General features: G+C 36.3%; 2 protein-coding genes across 2 annotated transcripts; one reads left to right on the top strand and one right to left on the bottom strand.

The window, feature by feature from the left end:
* Positions 1-1,694: 1,694 nt before the first annotated feature.
* On the top strand, positions 1,695-12,452 carry LOC133740250 (solute carrier family 40 member 2-like). The gene is made up of 9 exons (XM_062168181.1): positions 1,695-1,959; positions 2,140-2,290; positions 2,390-2,442; positions 10,076-10,219; positions 10,487-10,954; positions 11,243-11,414; positions 11,589-11,726; positions 11,803-11,913; positions 12,119-12,452. The coding sequence occupies exons 1-9, from the start codon at positions 1,826-1,828 to the stop codon at positions 12,275-12,277; spliced, it is 1,530 nt and encodes a 509-aa protein (XP_062024165.1). The 5' UTR covers positions 1,695-1,825; the 3' UTR covers positions 12,278-12,452.
* A 1,820-nt stretch (positions 12,453-14,272) lies between these two features.
* On the bottom strand, positions 14,273-18,163 carry LOC133739191 (DUF21 domain-containing protein At2g14520). Its single transcript, XM_062166928.1, has 11 exons — positions 17,698-18,163; positions 16,991-17,067; positions 16,779-16,862; positions 16,361-16,474; positions 16,154-16,240; positions 15,826-15,965; positions 15,642-15,729; positions 15,343-15,416; positions 15,108-15,229; positions 14,734-15,002; positions 14,273-14,616 (listed from the first exon to the last, which is right to left on the bottom strand). Exons 1-11 carry the CDS (start codon positions 17,873-17,875, stop codon positions 14,572-14,574), a joined length of 1,278 nt encoding a protein of 425 aa, XP_062022912.1. The 5' UTR covers positions 17,876-18,163; the 3' UTR covers positions 14,273-14,571.
* Positions 18,164-21,248: the final 3,085 nt, after the last annotated feature.

The raw sequence follows: 21,248 nt of genomic DNA on the forward strand, positions 1-21,248 counted from the left end.
GACCGTTATGTCTGACTTTTGAGGGCTAAAATGGTTATTTCAAGACAAAAAAAATACTATAAAAAAAAAAAAAAAAAAAAAATTTCTTTTTTTCGTTTTTTTTTTTTGCATTTTTTTTCTGTTTTTTTTTTTTCATTAAAATTTTTATTTTCTTTTTCCTCACTTATTATTATTATTATTATTTTTATTTTTATAATTTTGTCTTCAACCTATACACCACAAGTTATAATAGGTTTATAAAAACAAAAACAATACTCTAGGTGGTTAAAAAGCCGCTCGCTGGTCTACGATATTTGTGATATATCTTCGATAAAGCGAAGAATTTTAGGATATATCTGTAAAATATAATAGGTTTATAAAGTGAAGAATTTTAGGATATATCCCCAATAAAGTGAAGAAATATCTATAAAATATGATTAAAAAAATAAATACAGATATTTCTTCACTTTATTGGGGATATATCCTAAAATTCTTCGCTTTATCGGAGATGTTCCACAAATATCGTAGACCAGCGAGCGAAGAATTTTAGGATATATCCCCAATAAAGTGAAGAAATATATGTATTTATTTTTTTAATCATATTTTACAAATATTTCTTCACTTTATTGGGGATATATCACATTATTCTTCACTTTATAAACTTATTATATTTTATAGATATATTTTACAAATATATCCTAAATTTTTTTGTTTTATCGGAGATATATCACAAATATCGTAGACTAGCGAGCGACTTTTTAACCACCTAGAGTATTTTTTTTGTTTTGTTTTTATAAACCTATTATAACTTGTGGTGTATAGGTTGAAGACAAAATTTATAAAAATAAAAAAATAAAAAGAAACACCTAGAGTTTTTTTTTTTTTTTTTTATAAACCTATTATAACTTGTGGTGTATAAGTTGAAGACAAAATTTAAAAAATAATAATAATAATAAGCGAAGAAACAGAAAAAAAAAAAAAAAAAAAAAAAAAAAACGAAGAAAAAAGAAAAAAAAAGGAAAAAACATAATTTTTTTTTTATAATTTGGAGCTCAAAATTACCATTTTACCCCATACGTGGGGCCCACATAACAGATTTAACAGCTAATTTGGACGGAGGTCCAAAAATTGGACAAAGCTGATGAATTTGGATAGTACAAGGGTGTTACTGATTAAATTGAAACTCGAGGGACTAACATGATGACGACCCCTAACCTCAGGAGGGTAAACTGAAATTAGTCCTTAAGTATAACGTCATATTGGTTCACCGGCAAAGTAAAATAAATTTAGTTTTTAGGTTACTTACATGTGGTGTGTAATATGTAGCTACTGTTAGTCTGTAACTAACTTATCCACTTCTTGATATATGTAAGGGTAAAGTGTAACATATTGCCTCACCAGCGAAGTAAAATAAATTTATATGGTAAAGGAGATGCTAATGTTATTAGTTTGTTGGTTATTCACTTATTTGGGAATAACCAAGACGGTGAAGATCATGACTTCAGTTTTCCTTGTAGGATTTTACTTATTGTCACCCTAACAAAACATGCATCACTGAGTTCAGTTTTCTTTGTAAGATTTTAGTCTTTCATTGCCCACTAGCTATAACAAAACATCACTCAGCCGCGTATGATGGAGATCCAATTTTCTATTGGCTCTGAGCTTCTGACTAGATATCAAATATTAAGAATCTCTGTCACAATCAGGATATAAGGGATAAGAGTCTTACACAGTTAATTAATTGCTCAAGAAGCTACAAGCTTACAAACGGCAAGGCGTTGACCCAAAGAAGAAGCCACCTGCAGTGACAGGCACAGAAAGCACGGAGAACGAAGAGAAGCCTGAAATGAAGCAGCAACTGACAGAACCCCTCGTGGCCCGAACGCAAGAACAGCCTTCTATTCCTCAATCTGATCCTGTTCCTTCCTTTCTTATCACATATCTATACGTAGGCCACTTCTTGGCCAGATGGGGTACCAGGTTCATTTTCCTCATCTCTTTTCTTGCTATATATATATTATGTAGTAATTTTGTTAGGGTTTATGTTGAGAATAAGAATATATAGAATCCTACTGAAAAGCCTTGCATAGATATATATCATATAAGAGGTTGGAAATTAATTTTACTGAATTTTTATTTTTATTTTTATTTTGTTCGCAGAATGTGGGACTTCTCTGTTGGTTTATACATGATAAACATTTGGCCAGACTCTTTACTCTTTGCTGCTATATATGGTGCAGTAGAATCAGCTTCTACTGCACTTTTTGGACCCATTATTGGACATTGGGTGGACAGATTTCCATATTCAAAGGTAGACTTTGAAAGCTTAATTTAGAAAAGAGAGAGACATGGAGATATGTATTAATGTTAATCTATTTTGACATTCACTTGCAACTTAATGAAACTACAGGTTCTCCGAATTTGGCTGGTAACACAGAACCTCTCTTTTGTGATTGCGGGAGGCACCGTGATAGCTGAATTTATAGCTATTGATTTTCCTTATTCTCCTGCAAATATGTCGATTGTAATATAGGGAAACAAGGGTCTTTCCCGCAGAGGACTAAGGTTATAACTACTCAAAACAATGTCACAAAAGTGACCACTGTTCCTAGCGAACAGCAGTCGAAAACCTAATTAAAAACCTAATCTAAACTACTCAGAAAATTACGAAAATTTACAGAGATATACTAGACACACAGGGAGTCCAGCACACAAAATTTGGTATTATTCGGATATCGTTTACTATATAAAATAATTACAAAAATATAGAGGACAGAAAGTAACGAAAACAGATTTTAAGATGGTTTGAAAACAATATGATAAAGATAGTTAGGGAAGATGCATCCACCCCGGACAATCACACACAAGACAATTTGTTCAATCCTAATTCAATTAATCTAGATGAAGATGCTCAGGTTGGCTCGGTACGCTTGAACACAACCTATTACCCTTTCTTACTTCGTACGCTAGGCAGGAAGTGCTCTACACCTAGACTATTCCCAAGCAATGCAACCTAAAGGTACGCTTATTAGATTAAACATGCAGAGATCATATTTATAGCTATTGATTTTCCTTATTCTCCTGCAAATATGTCGATTGTAATATAGGGAAACAAGGGTCTTTCCCGCAGAGGACTAAGGTTATAACTACTCAAAACAATGTCACAAAAGTGACCACTGTTCCTAGCGAACAGCAGTCGAAAACCTAATTAAAAACCTAATCTAAACTACTCAGAAAATTACGAAAATTTACAGAGATATACTAGACACACAGGGAGTCCAGCACACAAAATTTGGTATTATTCGGATATCGTTTACTATATAAAATAATTACAAAAATATAGAGGACAGAAAGTAACGAAAACAGATTTTAAGATGGTTTGAAAACAATATGATAAAGATAGTTAGGGAAGATGCATCCACCCCGGACAATCACACACAAGACAATTTGTTCAATCCTAATTCAATTAATCTAGATGAAGATGCTCAGGTTGGCTCGGTACGCTTGAACACAACCTATTACCCTTTCTTACTTCGTACGCTAGGCAGGAAGTGCTCTACACCTAGACTATTCCCAAGCAATGCAACCTAAAGGTACGCTTATTAGATTAAACATGCAGAGATCATTAAGGTCTAAAAGAGTTTGAGACATCACTAGGCATCGCAATAAACTTAGCGCCTTGCTAAACCTAGGACTTAGTTTACTTGATAGTGAAAACTAACAATTGCTTGTCTAGAAGGTTTGAGGAGTCCAATTATTGACACAGGCATCAAACAATCAAAGCGGTAGAATCCTAACACGCATACTAAGCGTGCACTCAAAGCATACAAGCAAGAATTCATCAATGGAAAAGCAGTAAACAAAAGTCTCATCTTGGATTAAAAGAAAATAACATCAAAGGTCAAATCATCTTGTAGTTCATGTCTAGGGGCTTCAAGCAGCCCCCTAACTAATAAAAACTAGTTAAACATAGAAGAAACAAAACAAACTAAAGAAGGGGAGGAAGAGAGAGCGAGAGAGCTGCTGCAGAATCATCTCCTTTTATATGGTTAGAGGTTGCCTCCATCTTTCTTGTTGTGTAGGAAATCCAAAACTTAAAAAGAATTAGGGTTAGTGTGCTTAGGTGGAGTTTTCCTATTGGCTCTTGAACTTGATGACTCATTCCAACCATTCACATCATGCCATTTGTCTATATTGAGCTGATATATGAAGCACAAACTCGTCCTCGGGCTTTTCGGTGTGATTTGGGCTTCGAAACATAAATTCCCGTCCAACCTCAGATTCACGCGCAGCCTGACCTTCTTGTACTAAATCGGTCATAACTTCCTCTAGAAAAATGATATTGACGAACCGTAAAAAGATCTGGAAACTAGACATCCGAGGCTTTCTATAAATATAAAGATCATCATCTGGATCGTTCTGAGCTGGTCTCAGTGCTCTGTCGAAGTTAACTGATCTGCACAGGCAGATTTCCCGATTTTGCCTTTCAATCCCTCTTTTACTTCTTTTCTCCTTCTTTACTCCAAGATACCTATAAAACAAATAAACAACGTAAATAACTAGAAAATATACTAAACTAACAAAGAAAGTATAGAGATTAACGCTATTAATATCACATAATTATGCTCCTATCAAATACCCCCACACTTAAGCTTTGCTAGTCCCTAGCAAACAGAGAACTAACTAGACAAAAGACACGGACCTAATGTCTTCCAAACATCTCAGAGAACTTATAATGCCCACAAGTATGGTCAACAAAATTCACACAACCACATGTCAGAATTCATAACCTCACTTAAAAGCTAATTTATTTTGATAACCATAGTGCTAAAGTTATAATACATGAACAATCAAACTAGTGCAACAAAGGAGAACCAACTTATTCATGTGTCAAACAAGCGTCAACTCAATTTCTCACAAATATGCTCTCAATTTCTTTTCACTCATGATTTTCTGACTTGATGTATAAGCATATATTTCACTCAAGTTATATGTGAGAGGAATGATATAATAAGACAAACAAATAGCTCACATATGATAACAAGAAAGAAAGGCTTTTTCTGAAATTTTTTTTTTTTTTTTTACATATGATCCCACGATTGGAATGCCAAAACTCGGACGAAAGGCCAGTGACACCATATGCTCACCCCTCCACACAAGTCTCCACAAATCGAATGCACAACTTCAAAGATCAAAAAGGTCTTTATTCAAGGTTATAATGGGGCCAAGGGTTAAGGTTAAACGAAACAAAGGATAGGAAATTCAAAGATCCTAAAGAACCTTGTGGAGCACTAGAAGAACATAAGAGATAAAAGAATCTTGAAACTCTTCAAGGTAATCAATTTTCGAACACATGAAGCACGCAATTTTTTTTCCAAGGCCAGATGTCATCTTTTTGGGCCTTTGCTTCATTATAACCTCAACAGCTACAACATGAATGTATCAAATCCAAGGAAGTATTTTGCTTTTCGATTCTTTTGATTTTTCTTTTCAAGCATTCTTTCTCTTTCTTTTTCTTTTTCGGCTATCACATATTTTTTTCTCTGTTTTTTTTTCAACAGCCATAAACACATACTTTTTTTTTTTTCCTTGGATCGATGTACAATGAACTCCCCCACACTTGCTTACAAAAGTACCTTGAACATAAGTACATCTCTCAAAATATTTGCTCCACTACTTCCTTAGGATAGGGTAAGGATATATCTATACTAAGCTTAGGGTTAAGGAATTCATGGGTGATGAAACAAAAAGGCTTAATGTAGGCTCAAGGGGGTTAACTAGGGGATTGCACATCTTGTGTTCATAAAAGGGACACAGGTTAATTTGGCTATGGTGGTAATCCTAGTGCCTTTATCCCTTCCCATCCATCATGCAATTCAACCATACGCTTCAAGAGGCTTTGGGGCAAGTTCTAGCATTTGTCCTTATAAAATATGCAAGTCGAATCCGAGTCTCAACCAAGATGAATAAAAGATGAGATCATGCAAAATCTTCGTCAAGAAAATAAGATGATTCTATACTAAGCACTCAGAAAAGAAATAGCACATATACAGGCTCAAAAGCTCACAAGGGTTTAAATCAAGTTTAACCTGTCATAGCATGCATCCATCAATTCTCAAGTGTTACATTAATCCAACCATCAATGTATATAAATCAAGCACAATAATCATCAAAATCTATTAACAATTATTTGAAATCAAGAATCCAACACGTGCCTGCAATCCTTTTGTGACCAAAATATAAATCCGAAAGTTCATGCTCATCATAGAGTTGGAAGACTCCTAAGACTCAAAGAAAAATAAAACCTAAAACTAGACTCTTTTTTTTGTTTTTTTGTTTTGTTTTTTGTTTTTTTTTTTTTTAAACTAGAATGACTCAAAAACAACTTGACAAATTATGACTCAAAAACAACTTGACAAATTTGTATTTCCCTCCCCCACACTTAAATTAGACATTGTCCTCAATGTATGGCAATATAACGCACAATGCACCAGGTAAGCATAGAGAAAGAAAATCCAAAAGAGGGCAAGTAGGAAGATAAGAAAGGTTATAGAAAAGCTCCCCCTTGTAGACCGCCAGCTGCTCACGACCTTTGGAGAGGACTGAAATTAGACACCATCTGCAAGGCACAAGGCCTTGACTTCCACAATGGAAGCTCCGTGCTATATGGACTCCAAAAGGTCGCAAATTTGCGCAGGTCCCTGTTTTGCTGGACTGACCTTTCGGTACTCAAAGTGGAACTGGGAACGCAGCAGAACTCCGAATCCAGTTCTGTAAAATCGTACAGAAACTAGACTCAGAGAGCTTTCTATGCATATATGGCACGTCTCCTGGTTCCATCGGAGCTAAAAACGGCAGCCGTTCAAAGTGAACTGATCCGCGAGGCAGAAAAACTGTTTTGCTCAAAAGTGATTTTCCTCAAACTTTCCTCAACTATATGACCTGCACACAAATCAAAAGCATAAAAACGAACAAATATGAAGCAAAGATTGAGAAGAAAAGGAATAAAGAGAGCGTCTCTTATGATTAGAAGTTTTGAATGCCGCAATCTTCTTCCTCCATTAATTGGGTTGCCTCCCAAGAAGCGCTTGGTTTAACGTCTTCAGCCTGACATAGCAACTCTTCATCAAGAGTAATCAGGAGGTTTAGGTCTTGGTTCCACCAAATGCTTTACTCTCTTTAGCGACGTTTCATGGTCTCTTGACAGCAACTTGGGTATCTTAGGAGCAATGGAAAGATATGATTTGATGCTCTTCTTTTTCTTTCTCTTCTTCCATTGTCTCCTTCTCTTCTTAAATCCACCAAGCATGGATAGAAGGATCTCCTCATTAGATTTCAGATGCTCACAGATCACCATCTCCACATGATCGACAAAGGCAAGAGCGCTGTGGAGAGAAGGAACATGCGTAGAGATTGAATGTGGCAAGGAATAATCAGGTGGTCTACCAGGTGCTAGAAGTAGATGCCTAAATGTAGGAGCTTTGATGGTCTCCTTCTCTAAGCAATCACCTATGTCATCCTTGTAATTTTCTTGAACCTCATGATGTATTGTGATTGCTTCCGGCATGTGGAACGCATTGTCATTAAACTCAATTTGAAGTTCCTCATTGAAAGAATCCTCATCATCACTATATGCACAAGCTTCAAGCTCGGTTGTGTATCGTACTGCATAATCCTCACAAGTCACGACCTTGAGTTTCTCTTCATGGGACTCATCCAAATCCAAGCCTTCATCCTCATCAAATATTAATTCAAGTGGTGCATCATGAGGTTGAAGCAAGGTTGTAGCTGTAGGGGGCTCCCATAGAGTTGTCATAGGTGTAGGAGGGTGCTCTTGCGGTACCATGGTCTCTAAAATCTCATCAACTACCGGCCAATCATCATCCTCATTCGTAGAAGCTTCTTGACTTGGTTCTTGCTCCTTTGAATCTTCATTCAAGCATGCCAAAATTGTCTCCACATGTTGCCCAATGTTCTCAACAGATTCGTTAATATTCTGCCTACAAGTTTTCATGTCTTGGATACAAGAATCCACAATCTGCGAAAAGGAAGAAACATTTTTAGTCATAGAAGCAACTAAATCTTCAAGAGAGTCACCTTGAGGTGTTGGCGTTTGATAATCATGGTATGATAGTGAAGAAGCTTCAAAATCATTAAAGGATCCTTGTTGGACATTTGAGTAGTCGTTCCACTCAAAGTATGGAGGATAATTCCATGCCGGATTATATGGAGGTGCATATTGATCATTCCAATGCCCTTGGTTCGCTTGATATCCTCCAAACATGCTACTTTGATCAAAGTAACTTTGATATTGCATGTTTGGACATGTCTCCGTTGAATGCCCAACCAGGGAGCATATGGAACATGCTTCATAATCTCGATGCCACATCTGAAACAAAGAAAATAAAAAAAAAAATTAGTAAGATACAAAAACAATCAAAAACAGAAAACAAAAACACAAGTAATTAGAACACAATAGTCCCCGGCGACACGGCGCCAAAAATTGATAGCTGAATTTATAGCTATTGATTTTCCTTATTCTCCTGCAAATATGTCGATTGTAATATAGGGAAACAAGGGTCTTTCCCGCAGAGGACTAAGGTTATAACTACTCAAAACAATGTCACAAAAGTGACCACTGTTCCTAGCGAACAGCAGTCGAAAACCTAATTAAAAACCTAATCTAAACTACTCAGAAAATTACGAAAATTTACAGAGATATACTAGACACACAGGGAGTCCAGCACACAAAATTTGGTATTATTCGGATATCGTTTACTATATAAAATAATTACAAAAATATAGAGGACAGAAAGTAACGAAAACAGATTTTAAGATGGTTTGAAAACAATATGATAAAGATAGTTAGGGAAGATGCATCCACCCCGGACAATCACACACAAGACAATTTGTTCAATCCTAATTCAATTAATCTAGATGAAGATGCTCAGGTTGGCTCGGTACGCTTGAACACAACCTATTACCCTTTCTTACTTCGTACGCTAGGCAGGAAGTGCTCTACACCTAGACTATTCCCAAGCAATGCAACCTAAAGGTACGCTTATTAGATTAAACATGCAGAGATCATTAAGGTCTAAAAGAGTTTGAGACATCACTAGGCATCGCAATAAACTTAGCGCCTTGCTAAACCTAGGACTTAGTTTACTTGATAGTGAAAACTAACAATTGCTTGTCTAGAAGGTTTGAGGAGTCCAATTATTGACACAGGCATCAAACAATCAAAGCGGTAGAATCCTAACACGCATACTAAGCGTGCACTCAAAGCATACAAGCAAGAATTCATCAATGGAAAAGCAGTAAACAAAAGTCTCATCTTGGATTAAAAGAAAATAACATCAAAGGTCAAATCATCTTGTAGTTCATGTCTAGGGGCTTCAAGCAGCCCCCTAACTAATAAAAACTAGTTAAACATAGAAGAAACAAAACAAACTAAAGAAGGGGAGGAAGAGAGAGCGAGAGAGCTGCTGCAGAATCATCTCCTTTTATATGGTTAGAGGTTGCCTCCATCTTTCTTGTTGTGTAGGAAATCCAAAACTTAAAAAGAATTAGGGTTAGTGTGCTTAGGTGGAGTTTTCCTATTGGCTCTTGAACTTGATGACTCATTCCAACCATTCACATCATGCCATTTGTCTATATTGAGCTGATATATGAAGCACAAACTCGTCCTCGGGCTTTTCGGTGTGATTTGGGCTTCGAAACATAAATTCCCGTCCAACCTCAGATTCACGCGCAGCCTGACCTTCTTGTACTAAATCGGTCATAACTTCCTCTAGAAAAATGATATTGACGAACCGTAAAAAGATCTGGAAACTAGACATCCGAGGCTTTCTATAAATATAAAGATCATCATCTGGATCGTTCTGAGCTGGTCTCAGTGCTCTGTCGAAGTTAACTGATCTGCACAGGCAGATTTCCCGATTTTGCCTTTCAATCCCTCTTTTACTTCTTTTCTCCTTCTTTACTCCAAGATACCTATAAAACAAATAAACAACGTAAATAACTAGAAAATATACTAAACTAACAAAGAAAGTATAGAGATTAACGCTATTAATATCACATAATTATGCTCCTATCACACCGTGATGGCATTGCTGGTCTATGCAGATTTGAAGCTCACAAATTTTTATGCATTCGTCTTTCTCATAATCTTAACCAACATCTCAGGAGCTGTTGGAGTTCTTTCTACTCTTGCTGGTACCATCTTGGTCGAAAGAGACTGGTAATTAGTTAATTAATTACATGAGAATAAAATGAGTTTCTAATTGGCATTCCATCTTGTGTGAAATTGCATAATCTTGTTCCACATGCAAAATCTCTCTGTGACATTCGCCTCTACTAATTTATTGCACAGCTTGGCAGTGCAAATTCCCATAATCACCACACGATTTTGTAACTTACATTGCTCGATCTTATTTTCTAATTTTCTTCTTGGAGACCTAAATATAACCAAAGGTGACCGGTGATGATCTTCCGAATTTTTGCACAGGGCGGTGGTGATATCAGAAGGGCATTCTCCAGAAGTACTGACAAAGATTAATTCAGTCATGAGGCGTATTGATCTGTTCTGCAAGCTCTGTGCTCCTGTCCTAACCGGATTAATTATCAGCTTCGTATCATTAGAAGCTTCTGCTTTCACTTTAGCACTCTGGAATACTATATCTATTTGGCTGGAATATTGGCTATTTACTTCTGTATACAAGGGGATTCCGGCTTTAGGTGAAAGCGGCCAAAGGAAGTTATCAAGATCTTTAGAGAGTGATCAGAACAAGACAAGAAGTAACTTGCTTTCCAGTGATGATGAAGATGATGTAGAAATTTCCCAAGAAAGCTGGATAAACAGAAGAATTAAACAGTTCTCAAGGATTCCATATGTTAGTGCATGGCGAGTATACTTGCAGCAAGATGTGGTACTCCCTGGAGTAGCTCTGGCTTTGTTGTATTTCACTGTCCTCAGGTGACAACTCTGACATTATAACATCGATCCATGCACACATACACATATATTTGTTCTCTTGCCAAATATAGGACATGTTATGTATTGTAAATCAAGACTAGCACGTAGGATATCATATATACATTCTACCTATCTAGGGGCCTGCAACTTATTATTGAGAATCTGACATCTTAACCGGTCAAATTTCCCACATATCGTCTGTGGTGAATACTACCTTTAGTATGTACCAGAAGGTGTAATATATAGCTAGTCTCATTATTTTTACACCAATTCTTTTATATATTCCAGGTTTGGAACATTAATGACAGCTACCTTGGAATGGGAAGGTATACCTGCATACGTAATTGGAATAGTGCGTGGAGTAGGCGCTGCGGTCGGAATTGCTGCAACAGTGGTTTATCCAATCTTGCAATCTCATATCTTAACACTTAGAACTGGACTCTGGTCCATCTGGTCTCAGGTAAAAACCTCAAGTACTATTCTATTGGACTGATAAAACTCCCTGCTTCCTCTATCAATTGATCCATATTTTCGAATTCCAATCTCTTGTCATTCCTTTAAAGTAAGAATTGTCAGCTTCATGGGAACTGGAAAGTCATCATATTCCCTCATTTATGTGGTTTGCTCGATGCAGTGGACATTCCTCCTACTATGTGTTGGTTCAATATGGGTCCCCAATAGAGTTTTGTCAGCATGTATGCTGATGGCAGGAGTAGGTACTTCTCGGCTTGGATTATGGATGTTTGACTTGGCAGTAATCCAACAAATGCAGGTAATTAACCACCTCATATATATGCTAATCTTGCAAATTAACTTAATGGCTTTTACTCAGTTTGGAAGTTTTACAGGATCAAGTTCCTGAATTGGAACGTTGTGTAGTGGGAGGTGTTCAGAGCTCCCTTCAGTCTAGTATGGATTTGATGGGGTATGTCATGGCAATAATTATATCTAATCCACAGGTAATCCATCATTCAATCATGTAACTAATTAGCTTTCACTTTATTGTTCACCAATTATAGTGAGGTTTAGTATTACAAAGATGGATTGAGATGATCCTACAAAGATTGGCAAGCATGCACATTAGAAAAATAAACTCAAAATACTACATTATTCCTAGAAGTTGTGACTGCTATATAAACTGAATGCATGTAAAATCTGGTTCAGGATTTCTGGAAGTTGACTCTGGTGTCGTTCGGGGTGGTAACATTGGCTGCATTGCTCTACACCCTACACCTTTACCGTGTCCGGAAGCACCTCCTTCACTTTGAGAAACTTACTCCGTTTCTTAAGTGCATTACTAGATCACAATCTGCAAATGTATAGTTGGGTCCATTTTGCTGTTCGAAATCTTGATCATATTTAATCTTCCAAGTCTGGCCTCCAGTTCTCAAATAAGAATGTTAGTCCTGGCCTAAAGTACTATCATGCTAGCGTGTTTCATATGTATATTAACCAAAATATGGCATATTGTGAAAAGTATTTTAGGGACTTCCACTGAGGGATCTTTTTTTGTGTGTGCATTATATGAATTTCTTATGGGACCACTTTTCCATCACATTTCGACAATCCGATCGTTCAAATAAGCATTCTCCACTTTGATTATTTTGTAAATTTTCAACCGAATTAGAAATCGTTAAAGTATTGATGTAGATCAAATCAATGCAAAAACTAAACGATCGGAATGTCGAAATGTGAAGGAATTGAAAAAAAGTAGATCACAAAAACAATATGTACAAAAAACGAATCCCTAAGTGACCTGCTTGTATATATACATACATTTAAATGATCGGAGATCCAATGATCAATTACTAATATGACCATTCAATTGCTAGGTCTTCATTAATAAATCACTAGTTTTGCAAAATTATTTGAACCAAAATAGAGCTGTTTAAGATATTTTTATCTTGGAGCAAATGTGTAGACGAACATAACACCTTCAATATTAGTCGTTAATTACCCTCGCAGCAATTCATGATAATGAACACCTAAATATGTGTGCGCACGCGTGCTTGATGATTGAACTATATAACTGTTAGATTTGGCTTTTGGCATTGAGAAATTACATGAGTAGCATAGTTCCATGCACACATGTGTGAAATCTGGAGCAATACTTAGAGGATATGTGAAATCTAGCCTCAGTACTAACCACTCTGGAGCAATTTCACTAAATTACCGACATTGTACGTACCTGACATCAAAAGTTTACCCATGTAGTGATGCTAATGTTCGCATATTCCGTTCCGTTCCTTTTTCGGTTTTGGATTGGAATAAACGTGGAAAATGAAGGATTAGTGTGCTCGTGCATGCTATATGACTATATGTTGATCAAGCAAAAGAATATATGACGGATGCCATTAAAAGGAACAAATCAAGGAGCTTTCTGTGTGTACATGTACTTTGTTAACGGGAATATATACTTGGGGTATTATCACTAATTAAGATGAAGAAAGATGAATCGTCCGGGATTGAATGGATCAGTTGGTGCAGTATCATTTTAGATCATGCAAGAGGGTTTCTTTTGGTTTTTAAGATGAGTAATAATATTCCCTCTTGATGCTCTAAGGACATCGATCATTAATTCATCTCACTTTTATTGAGAGTTTTTTTCGATAAATGCAAAGAAATATCATTGAATTAACTAGGTCTTGGTCACTTATACAGCTTTGTTTTCGGCTAAATAGTATGTGGCTTGGTGTGCCCTATAATTCTAGTATAGTTTATGGCTTGATGTGCACCATTGTCGAGCATAGGGATCGAAAGAAAATGGAGAGAGAACAGGAAGAAGTTGATTTACTTCGAATCTTGACATTCCTAATTCCGTCGATGTGGAAGTCATTGCAGTCATTCAAGCCATTGAGTAGGGAATAACAGCATATTTGGCTTGAGGTGAATTTGCTTCCCTGCACTTAATTTTCTTCGCGCTCCTCGTTTGGTTCCATAGAAGTTATGTTTTGCTTGGAGAAATTGTTTGAACCGTATAAAGAGCTTCCGATCATCCCATGTATTCAAGGAGAGGAGGGTGTCAGTTACGTTAGAACCTCCCGGGGTCTAGCTACCCGAACTAGATTGTCCAACGACAAAGAATCACCTGAGGAGAATCTTATAAAGACGGACCAAGATTCAAAGAAGAGCATCAGTAACAAATTTCTGACCATAGACAAACAATTTTTTTTTTTTTTTGGCAACCCCATTTCTCACTGATCACTTTTATTTTATGAACTCTAGTGGAATGGTGTACTTGGGTAAACATTGGGTAATTTGAAACAAGCAAATTGAAATTACTTTCTGACATACATCGGAATTTTTACGCCACCAAAATTAAACTTCTGCCAAATTTAAGCTTCCTCACTGCCAAATTACTTTCTGACATACAACTGCAGCTTGGACAAAAACATCTTTCTCACTACTAAGCGAGGCGAAAATTTGCCATTCACCTCAAAACATATAAAGTTGGTGATATACTAGAGTATTAATAAATGCCACATCGCTTCCATGGCTAGAGACACGGTTCCACTAGTGCACCTCATTACCTATATTAGAACCCAGGGGCAAACAAAATTAACGAATATTTTGTGATCATATGTACTACAAGACACTGCTTCCTAGAAAGACTGGTGTTATGAGTCCTCATACTGATGATCAGTTTCATCAAATATCTCCTCCTGCAAAACAATGTATAGTTGATGTCAACAAATCAAGAAACAAAGGCTTTGTATTAGAAATTATTGACGAAAATTTGAAGCATATTCTGAAATACAGCTTAAGCTGATAGTTGGTACCTGTAAAAGCTCTTCGATAACATCTTCCATTGTTATAATGCCAACAGCCACTTCCTCTTCTGGGAGCTTTGGGAGTGCTTCACCATCTATCTCAAGGATGTCTGAATACATGTCCTTGGACCATTTCTTGCTTCTGGACCCACTCCTCTGTGAAATATTCCCACTGTTAGGAAAGCTCTTCCATTTGTTCAGTGATCTTTTGCTCTTCAAAATCTTCTCCTGAGGAGGCTTTTCACCATCAATGTCCACTTTCACTTCTTTCACTGGACCTGTTGAAAGAAGCAAAGACCGGTTAAAGGGGAAGAAGCAACAAATCGAGACACTTTCTGTAGGAAAGTTTTTCAAGGCATTTTACAGTAGGAAGCGGGACTTACTGTCAGCTGTATTGCCATTGGGCTGCTCCTGAGTATTGCACCGTCTTATAACAATAGCCATGTGACTGTGACCTTTCTGAAATTCATTCAGTATGTCATACAACGGCAATGTTTCTTGAACCCTATCAGATAAATAAGGGTAGGAAATTAGATTATCGGTATTGTGATAGATGATAACTTGAACTGCAATTCAATTTCCAACAAACATGGCTTTCCTTGAATGAATAAAAAGTACCTTGGGATCTTGCGTATAGTGACATTCTTTACAGGAGTTTCCTCTTCTGGATGAACTGTCAACAAGTTTTTGACCTAAGATTTGAATTCAAGAAGTCGAGAAAAGTATGTCAGCAATAAAAATATATTATAGCATATCAATCATGAAAGCAAAAACAAAATACAATTTTTATGCTCCAGTAAACCCAACATAATCTTTAATTCAATTCTTTACAGAAGTTGCTCAAAAGTTTATTCCCTATATAAAGAAAGGAAGAGTTTGGATTTTTCGAACTGCAGTCAAACTTGTTAAAAAATTACCAGGACAAGTCCAATTATGTTTGTAGGCTCTTCATAGTAAACTGGCACTCTACTATGCCCTTTCTCCATTATCCGATTCATCAAATTCCTGTGTGATCAGCAGCATTTAGAGTTGCAGATCCAAAACATTAGTAATACAAAAAGCAGGTGAGTTTTCTGTTCAAATATTGAAAAGTAAATAAACCTGTCAAGCTTGGCATTGATATCAATTGCAAAAGTTTCAGCTATAGGAGTCATGGCATCACGGGCAGTTTTCTCACTGAGTCCAAGTGCTCCAGCAATAATTGTTGTCTCATCATGTGTCAATTCTCCACCTTTTCCGGCCTAGACAAGATATCACATTATTATAGAGTAGCTGTTATACCATAAGAAGAAATGATAATAAAAGATCCACAAGAAAGAGATTGAGAGGCATCATGAGATTTAGAAAAGACAAATATATTTTTCTCTTAAAAGCAAAGGAGATAAAGGTTGGATTGACAATGGAATGAATTGAGAGCTGGTAGATGCACCTCATTGCCATGCATATCTACAAGCGTTTTCAACTCCGCTCTGCGAAACAGAGCTACATGTCCATGGCCGAGAAGATAATCTAATAACTGGAAACCAAATAGAAAATACATAGTCAGAGAAAATATTTGTTATCAAGCAATTAAGTTTCCCTCCTACCACTGGCATAATAAATTGCAAAGAAACAAGTGTTAATCAACATGTCACACCTTGCTAATTGGATATGCAAGAGGAAAGCAGACCCACAGAAGGACACGGACAAATGGAGTCACTGCTGCACCTATCGCCAAACCATAACGGGAACAAACAGATTGTGGTATAATCTGCTCACAGAGGTAACCAGAATTTAGTGACACACCATACACTCCATGTTTGACATCATAACAATTTTGAAGAATATATGTGAGAGGGTATAACAAAATAGCCAGACTAAAAGTAATTTCATGGTCTGCAAGTTGTTTTTCCTGGAAAATCAAGGGACAACAACTTAAGGCCCTCGATCTACCAATTTAATGGGTCCATATCTGAGAGCTGCTTAGTTAACATTGATCAACTAATTTGTTAAAATCATCCACAGAAACTCCAAACACTGATATTGACTTCAGCATCCTTCTCTAGATAACTTACCTCACCAAACAGAAGAATTAGTGTCACCGAAATTAGAATTGCACCCCAAGCTGGCACTAAACCATCCAGGAAAATGGGAAGTGCCTGAAAGAAGGAACAAACATATCAATATCAATTTTTGATCATAAGTACAAAAGCTTTTATTTCTCTTCTTCCAATAAACATCAATATCATTTCTCAAAAAAAAAAAAATAAGCATCAATATCATTTACCTCCATTGCAACAGCATTGCAAATTAGTAGGGTGCAAAGCAACAGGTGCTGCTTTTTCACAACTGGCAATATCTTTGCTGCAATCAGCAACAAAAATACACACAAAAACATGCAACGATCAGTTAAAAAGAACGACACAAATCATTATCACGCAATACTAGCGAAACCATAATCCCTTATTACAACAAAGCTCAAGTCCCTTGCACAAATCCTCTCTTTTTCATTACAAGCTCTATGTTAACTCTACATCTTATCTCCAAAACCCAGGAAATTAAATAACATAAAATTAAAAAAATCCCAGATGAAACATTATCACCTCATGCAAGATGATCAAATCTTGCCAAAATCACTTTCTTCCAAATTAAGAAGTCAAATTATATTTATTCAAAAAACAAAAAAAAGTCAAATTATATTTCAACAAAACAGAACCACCAACTATTACAATCTTAACTTCACAAACACCAATTTCTTAAACTTTCCAATCCAAAAATCCTTTAACAGCTCCAATAGCCAACAAAACTCAATTCAACATCCAAATAAATAAAAATTAAACCTATTCATTGCTAAAAATTGGAACTTTACACACAATTTTAGGTTTGCTCTGATCATCTTCCCCATTACTATTTTGGTCACATTTTCAGAGCAAACCAAACAGAGCACAAAAAGGCGTCAAATTCCAAAACCAAAAACAGTGATCAAAACCATACCAGCATGCTTGCGACTGCTGGGCTTCCCTGACTTGGCCAAGACTTCAAGATCGACGAGACTCAGGGACATGAGGCCCAAGGTGAGCCCAGACATTAGCCCCGCGAAACATACCAGAAACACGATTACCAGTATGTGAATGAAGAAGCCGCTACTGCAACACACATACTCCACCGCCATTAAAGAAAAAGCTTCACGCTTTTTCTCTGCTCTCAGCTCCCAAAATCGAAACTTTCAATTGCTTTGTAGCAAAGTCTCTGTCTTTCTCCTCCAAACTCTTCTCCGAATTCGGAAACAGAGCGATGAGTCAGAGCAACGCCTCCATTGCAATCAAGAAGCTTTCCTTCACCGACTGCAGAGTTTTAGAGAGAGAGAGAGAGAAAAGGATGAGAGAGAATGGTGGGAACTGGGAATTTATATCATGGTGGCCTCTGGCATCACCTTTTTTTTTTTTTTTTTCTTCCTAAAATTGGGATTGTATTAAGGAGGAGAAATTGACAGGAGGGAATGACAGGGACGGTAAAAACAGTACTGTCTGTTTTGATATTCTTTTGTCTTCTAGTTTCTTTGTTTTTTTTTTTTTTTTTTTTTTTTTGCTTTTTACTTTTCACTTTCAGTTTTACTGTTCACCCTTCTTATCTTCTTTTCAGACAAGTAATGTTACCCAACTGACTTTTTTCTAAGTTCTAACCAAAAATTACGGTTAGGTCAAAGCAAAGAGAAAAACATGGGTATTGTTTTGGTCCAAGTGAGGTAATAGTATCTCCGAAATTTAAGTGAGTTGAAATACATGGAGTTGAGTGAGTGACGCAGTGAAAGTTATGGGAATAGGTTAGACCGTGTCAAATTTAACACAAGTATATGGTTGATGAAGTGATACAATGAATGATATGGTGAAACGTTAGATAATGTCAAACTTAACACAAAAACAGATGAACTGACATAGTGATAAATTAAATCATGTCAAACCTAATACAAAATAAATGAGCTGACATAGTGATAATTATGATAAAAAGTTACACTAAGTCAAACCTATCATAAAAACATAGTTGATGAAGTGACGCATTGATACTCACGGGAATCAAATCAACATAGTGTCCAGACTCCCAAAAGTTAAATTTTTTTTAAATTTAAGTCATTCGCGCAGTTTACTTCAAGCTAATTGCTACATTAGTAATGTTGACACACCCCTATATTGGGACTTATCACTACACCGGTACCATTGTAAGCATTTTCAACCAAGTCTTTATAATCTCTAAAATTTTCATTATTTCACTCGACGATTTCGTTAATACATAAGTCCAAAATATTCACCCACCAAAGAAAAAAATTAAAAAGTAACTTCGAGAACAGAAATTGACATTTGTAAAAAGCTCGAGTTGTTTTCATTACCACCAAATGAATAGAATAATGAGAGTGAAAGCCTAGTCGACTAATCGTACAAAATCAAACAATATACAATGTTATAAGTGAGACAATCAAAGTGAATCAAGGATAAATATAATAATAGTGCTATGACAATCAGAAGCAAATCTTGATATAGTTGGTTTCAGGCCGGCGTCGTTGTGTGTTGAGATGACGTGTTGTTCAAAGTCCCAGTGGGTCAAATTGGAGCGTCCGAACCGAATACCCGAATATCCTCATTTGGCTCTGTCGTTTATCGTCATCTTCAATCTTCTTGTTCATCATTTCATCATCGATTTATTTGGCGGGGTCTGAGAACGCTTTGGGTTAAAGGGCACAGTTACGTTGCACTGTTGGAGATGCCTTTGGTCGTACGACATTGGCATGTTAATATTAAGTATAGCTAATAATGGCTTAGATTATCAAATGGCAGGGATACTAATACTATGAACAATGATGGAGGTAACAGTGAAATAATAGAGATGATGACATCGCATGGCCTCTTTGAGTTTGAGAAATCGATCGTTAAGCGTTCATATACAATACCGTAAGGAATAACTTGACAAATGAAGACTATTTAGGACTACAAACTCTCCTATGTGGCCTCTCTGGTCGCGCTTGTTCGAATAGTTGCATCTCTTCTTGTTTGCACCAACGACCTCTTTGTCGTCGCCAAAAGGTTATGGATCTGCAAGGTATCTGACAAGTCGCAATGGTGTAGGAATTGATAATGGGCTGTGGTGGTTGTTGTCTTGTTGATGATGGGTTTTAGGCTAGGGTTGTTATCAGTGACAAGAAATATGGAGGCACTTATAAGTGATTCAGATACCTAATTTGGGCTGGTAAAGGTGATAGGTGATTCAGGGTGAACATATGCCTAAAATACGTCAAACTCTCACTCTAACAAAGCAATGAGATGATGACTTTTTTCAAATTTAAAGTGCAGAAACAAAGTTATTTGTCTGACTAACATATTTATCCGCTGCCTGATTACAATTCTTATGACAATTAATGTGTAGAAACAACTGAATTGCACCTCTTCGACTAACCAGCTCTCGCCCTACAAATCAACCTTCTCCTTATTGATATTAATTGAACATGTTTTATTATTAAATTCTTAGTCTAAACTCTAAACCATAGATCCAATAATTTAATAATTTAATTGTAGTGTCTTTGTTTAATTAGGATATGCTAATCTAACCACAATGTGTCCTCTAATATCTTTTTATTCATGATAATGTACTATTGGGATTGATCAAGCTTTGTTACCCACGTCTCTACCTTTTAAGCCGGAACAACTACTTGTTGTGGATTTTATTTTCTCAACGATTAAAAAGCAGGGGACAATGCACTGGTCATTGCTAGGATAGGCTATTAGGTAATGTCAATCCATTTTTACTTCCCCTTAAGTGATCATTACGTGTATCATTAGCTTCATAATGATCCTGTAACGTGCTTTTTTTCTTTTGTTGATTCGATACTACTTTTGCCTTTTTGTCTTGTTTAATTTTCTATATATATTCTGTTGTTTTGCGTATCAAATTATTTAAGCTTAATATATAATCTGTCGATTTCATGCACACACATGTACAGTGAGATTTGAAAAGGACACAAACCTATTCGGTTTTTCAGATCATGAGTGCTTTCAGTTAGGTAACGAAATCAAGGCCTAATAACAAAACCAAGGCTAATTAGGCCTTGGTTAATTACCACTAATTAAGAAGTGCTACAGTTTAACTCGTGCTTTTAATCATTAACAAAAGGGTAATATGCAAATATGATGTACTCTATAACACTCGAGGCTGGGATTGTTGCATATATGAATTAGAATATGTTTCGGGAAGAAGTGAAGATCTTTTTTACTTTTTTAGTTGCTTTATAAATTTGTATTTTGCGATTGTTGCAAATAATATGTAACAGTTTATGTTCTGACTTTTGTCATAAATTACATGTGTACTATCTCTACTACATTCTCAGATAAAAAAGAAAATAAAAAAATAAGACTCAAGCGCGTAGCTCGGATTCTATGTAGGGGAGGGATAAACTTTTACTTCACTATTAGTCTTAGAGCATAGAGTCAATTCGAAATTGGCTGGGCTCAAAATATTGTTTTGGCTACTTTTATTTATTTTTGCAAAGTACATAGTGA

The sequence above is a fragment of the Rosa rugosa genome, chromosome 3, assembly GCF_958449725.1.
Source record: "Rosa rugosa chromosome 3, drRosRugo1.1, whole genome shotgun sequence".
NCBI classification, from domain to species: Eukaryota; Viridiplantae; Streptophyta; class Magnoliopsida; order Rosales; family Rosaceae; genus Rosa; species Rosa rugosa.

Excerpts from the sequence above, each read along its gene's own strand:
- LOC133740250 (XM_062168181.1), top strand. The coding sequence starts at position 1,826 with ATGAAGCAGCAACTGACAGAACCCCTCGTGGCCCGAACGCAAGAACAG. Across the intron at positions 10,955-11,242 it reads TTGTATTTCACTGTCCTCAG|GTTTGGAACATTAATGACAG; the intron begins GTGACAACTCTG and ends TATATATTCCAG. Across the intron at positions 11,415-11,588 it reads TCTGGTCCATCTGGTCTCAG|TGGACATTCCTCCTACTATG; the intron begins GTAAAAACCTCA and ends TGCTCGATGCAG.
- LOC133739191 (XM_062166928.1), bottom strand. The coding sequence starts at position 17,875 with ATGGCGGTGGAGTATGTGTGTTGCAGTAGCGGCTTCTTCATTCACATA. Across the intron at positions 15,730-15,825 it reads ATCAATGCCAAGCTTGACAG|GAATTTGATGAATCGGATAA; the intron begins GTTTATTTACTT and ends CTGATCACACAG. Across the intron at positions 15,003-15,107 it reads CAATGGCAATACAGCTGACA|GTCCAGTGAAAGAAGTGAAA; the intron begins GTAAGTCCCGCT and ends TTCTTTCAACAG.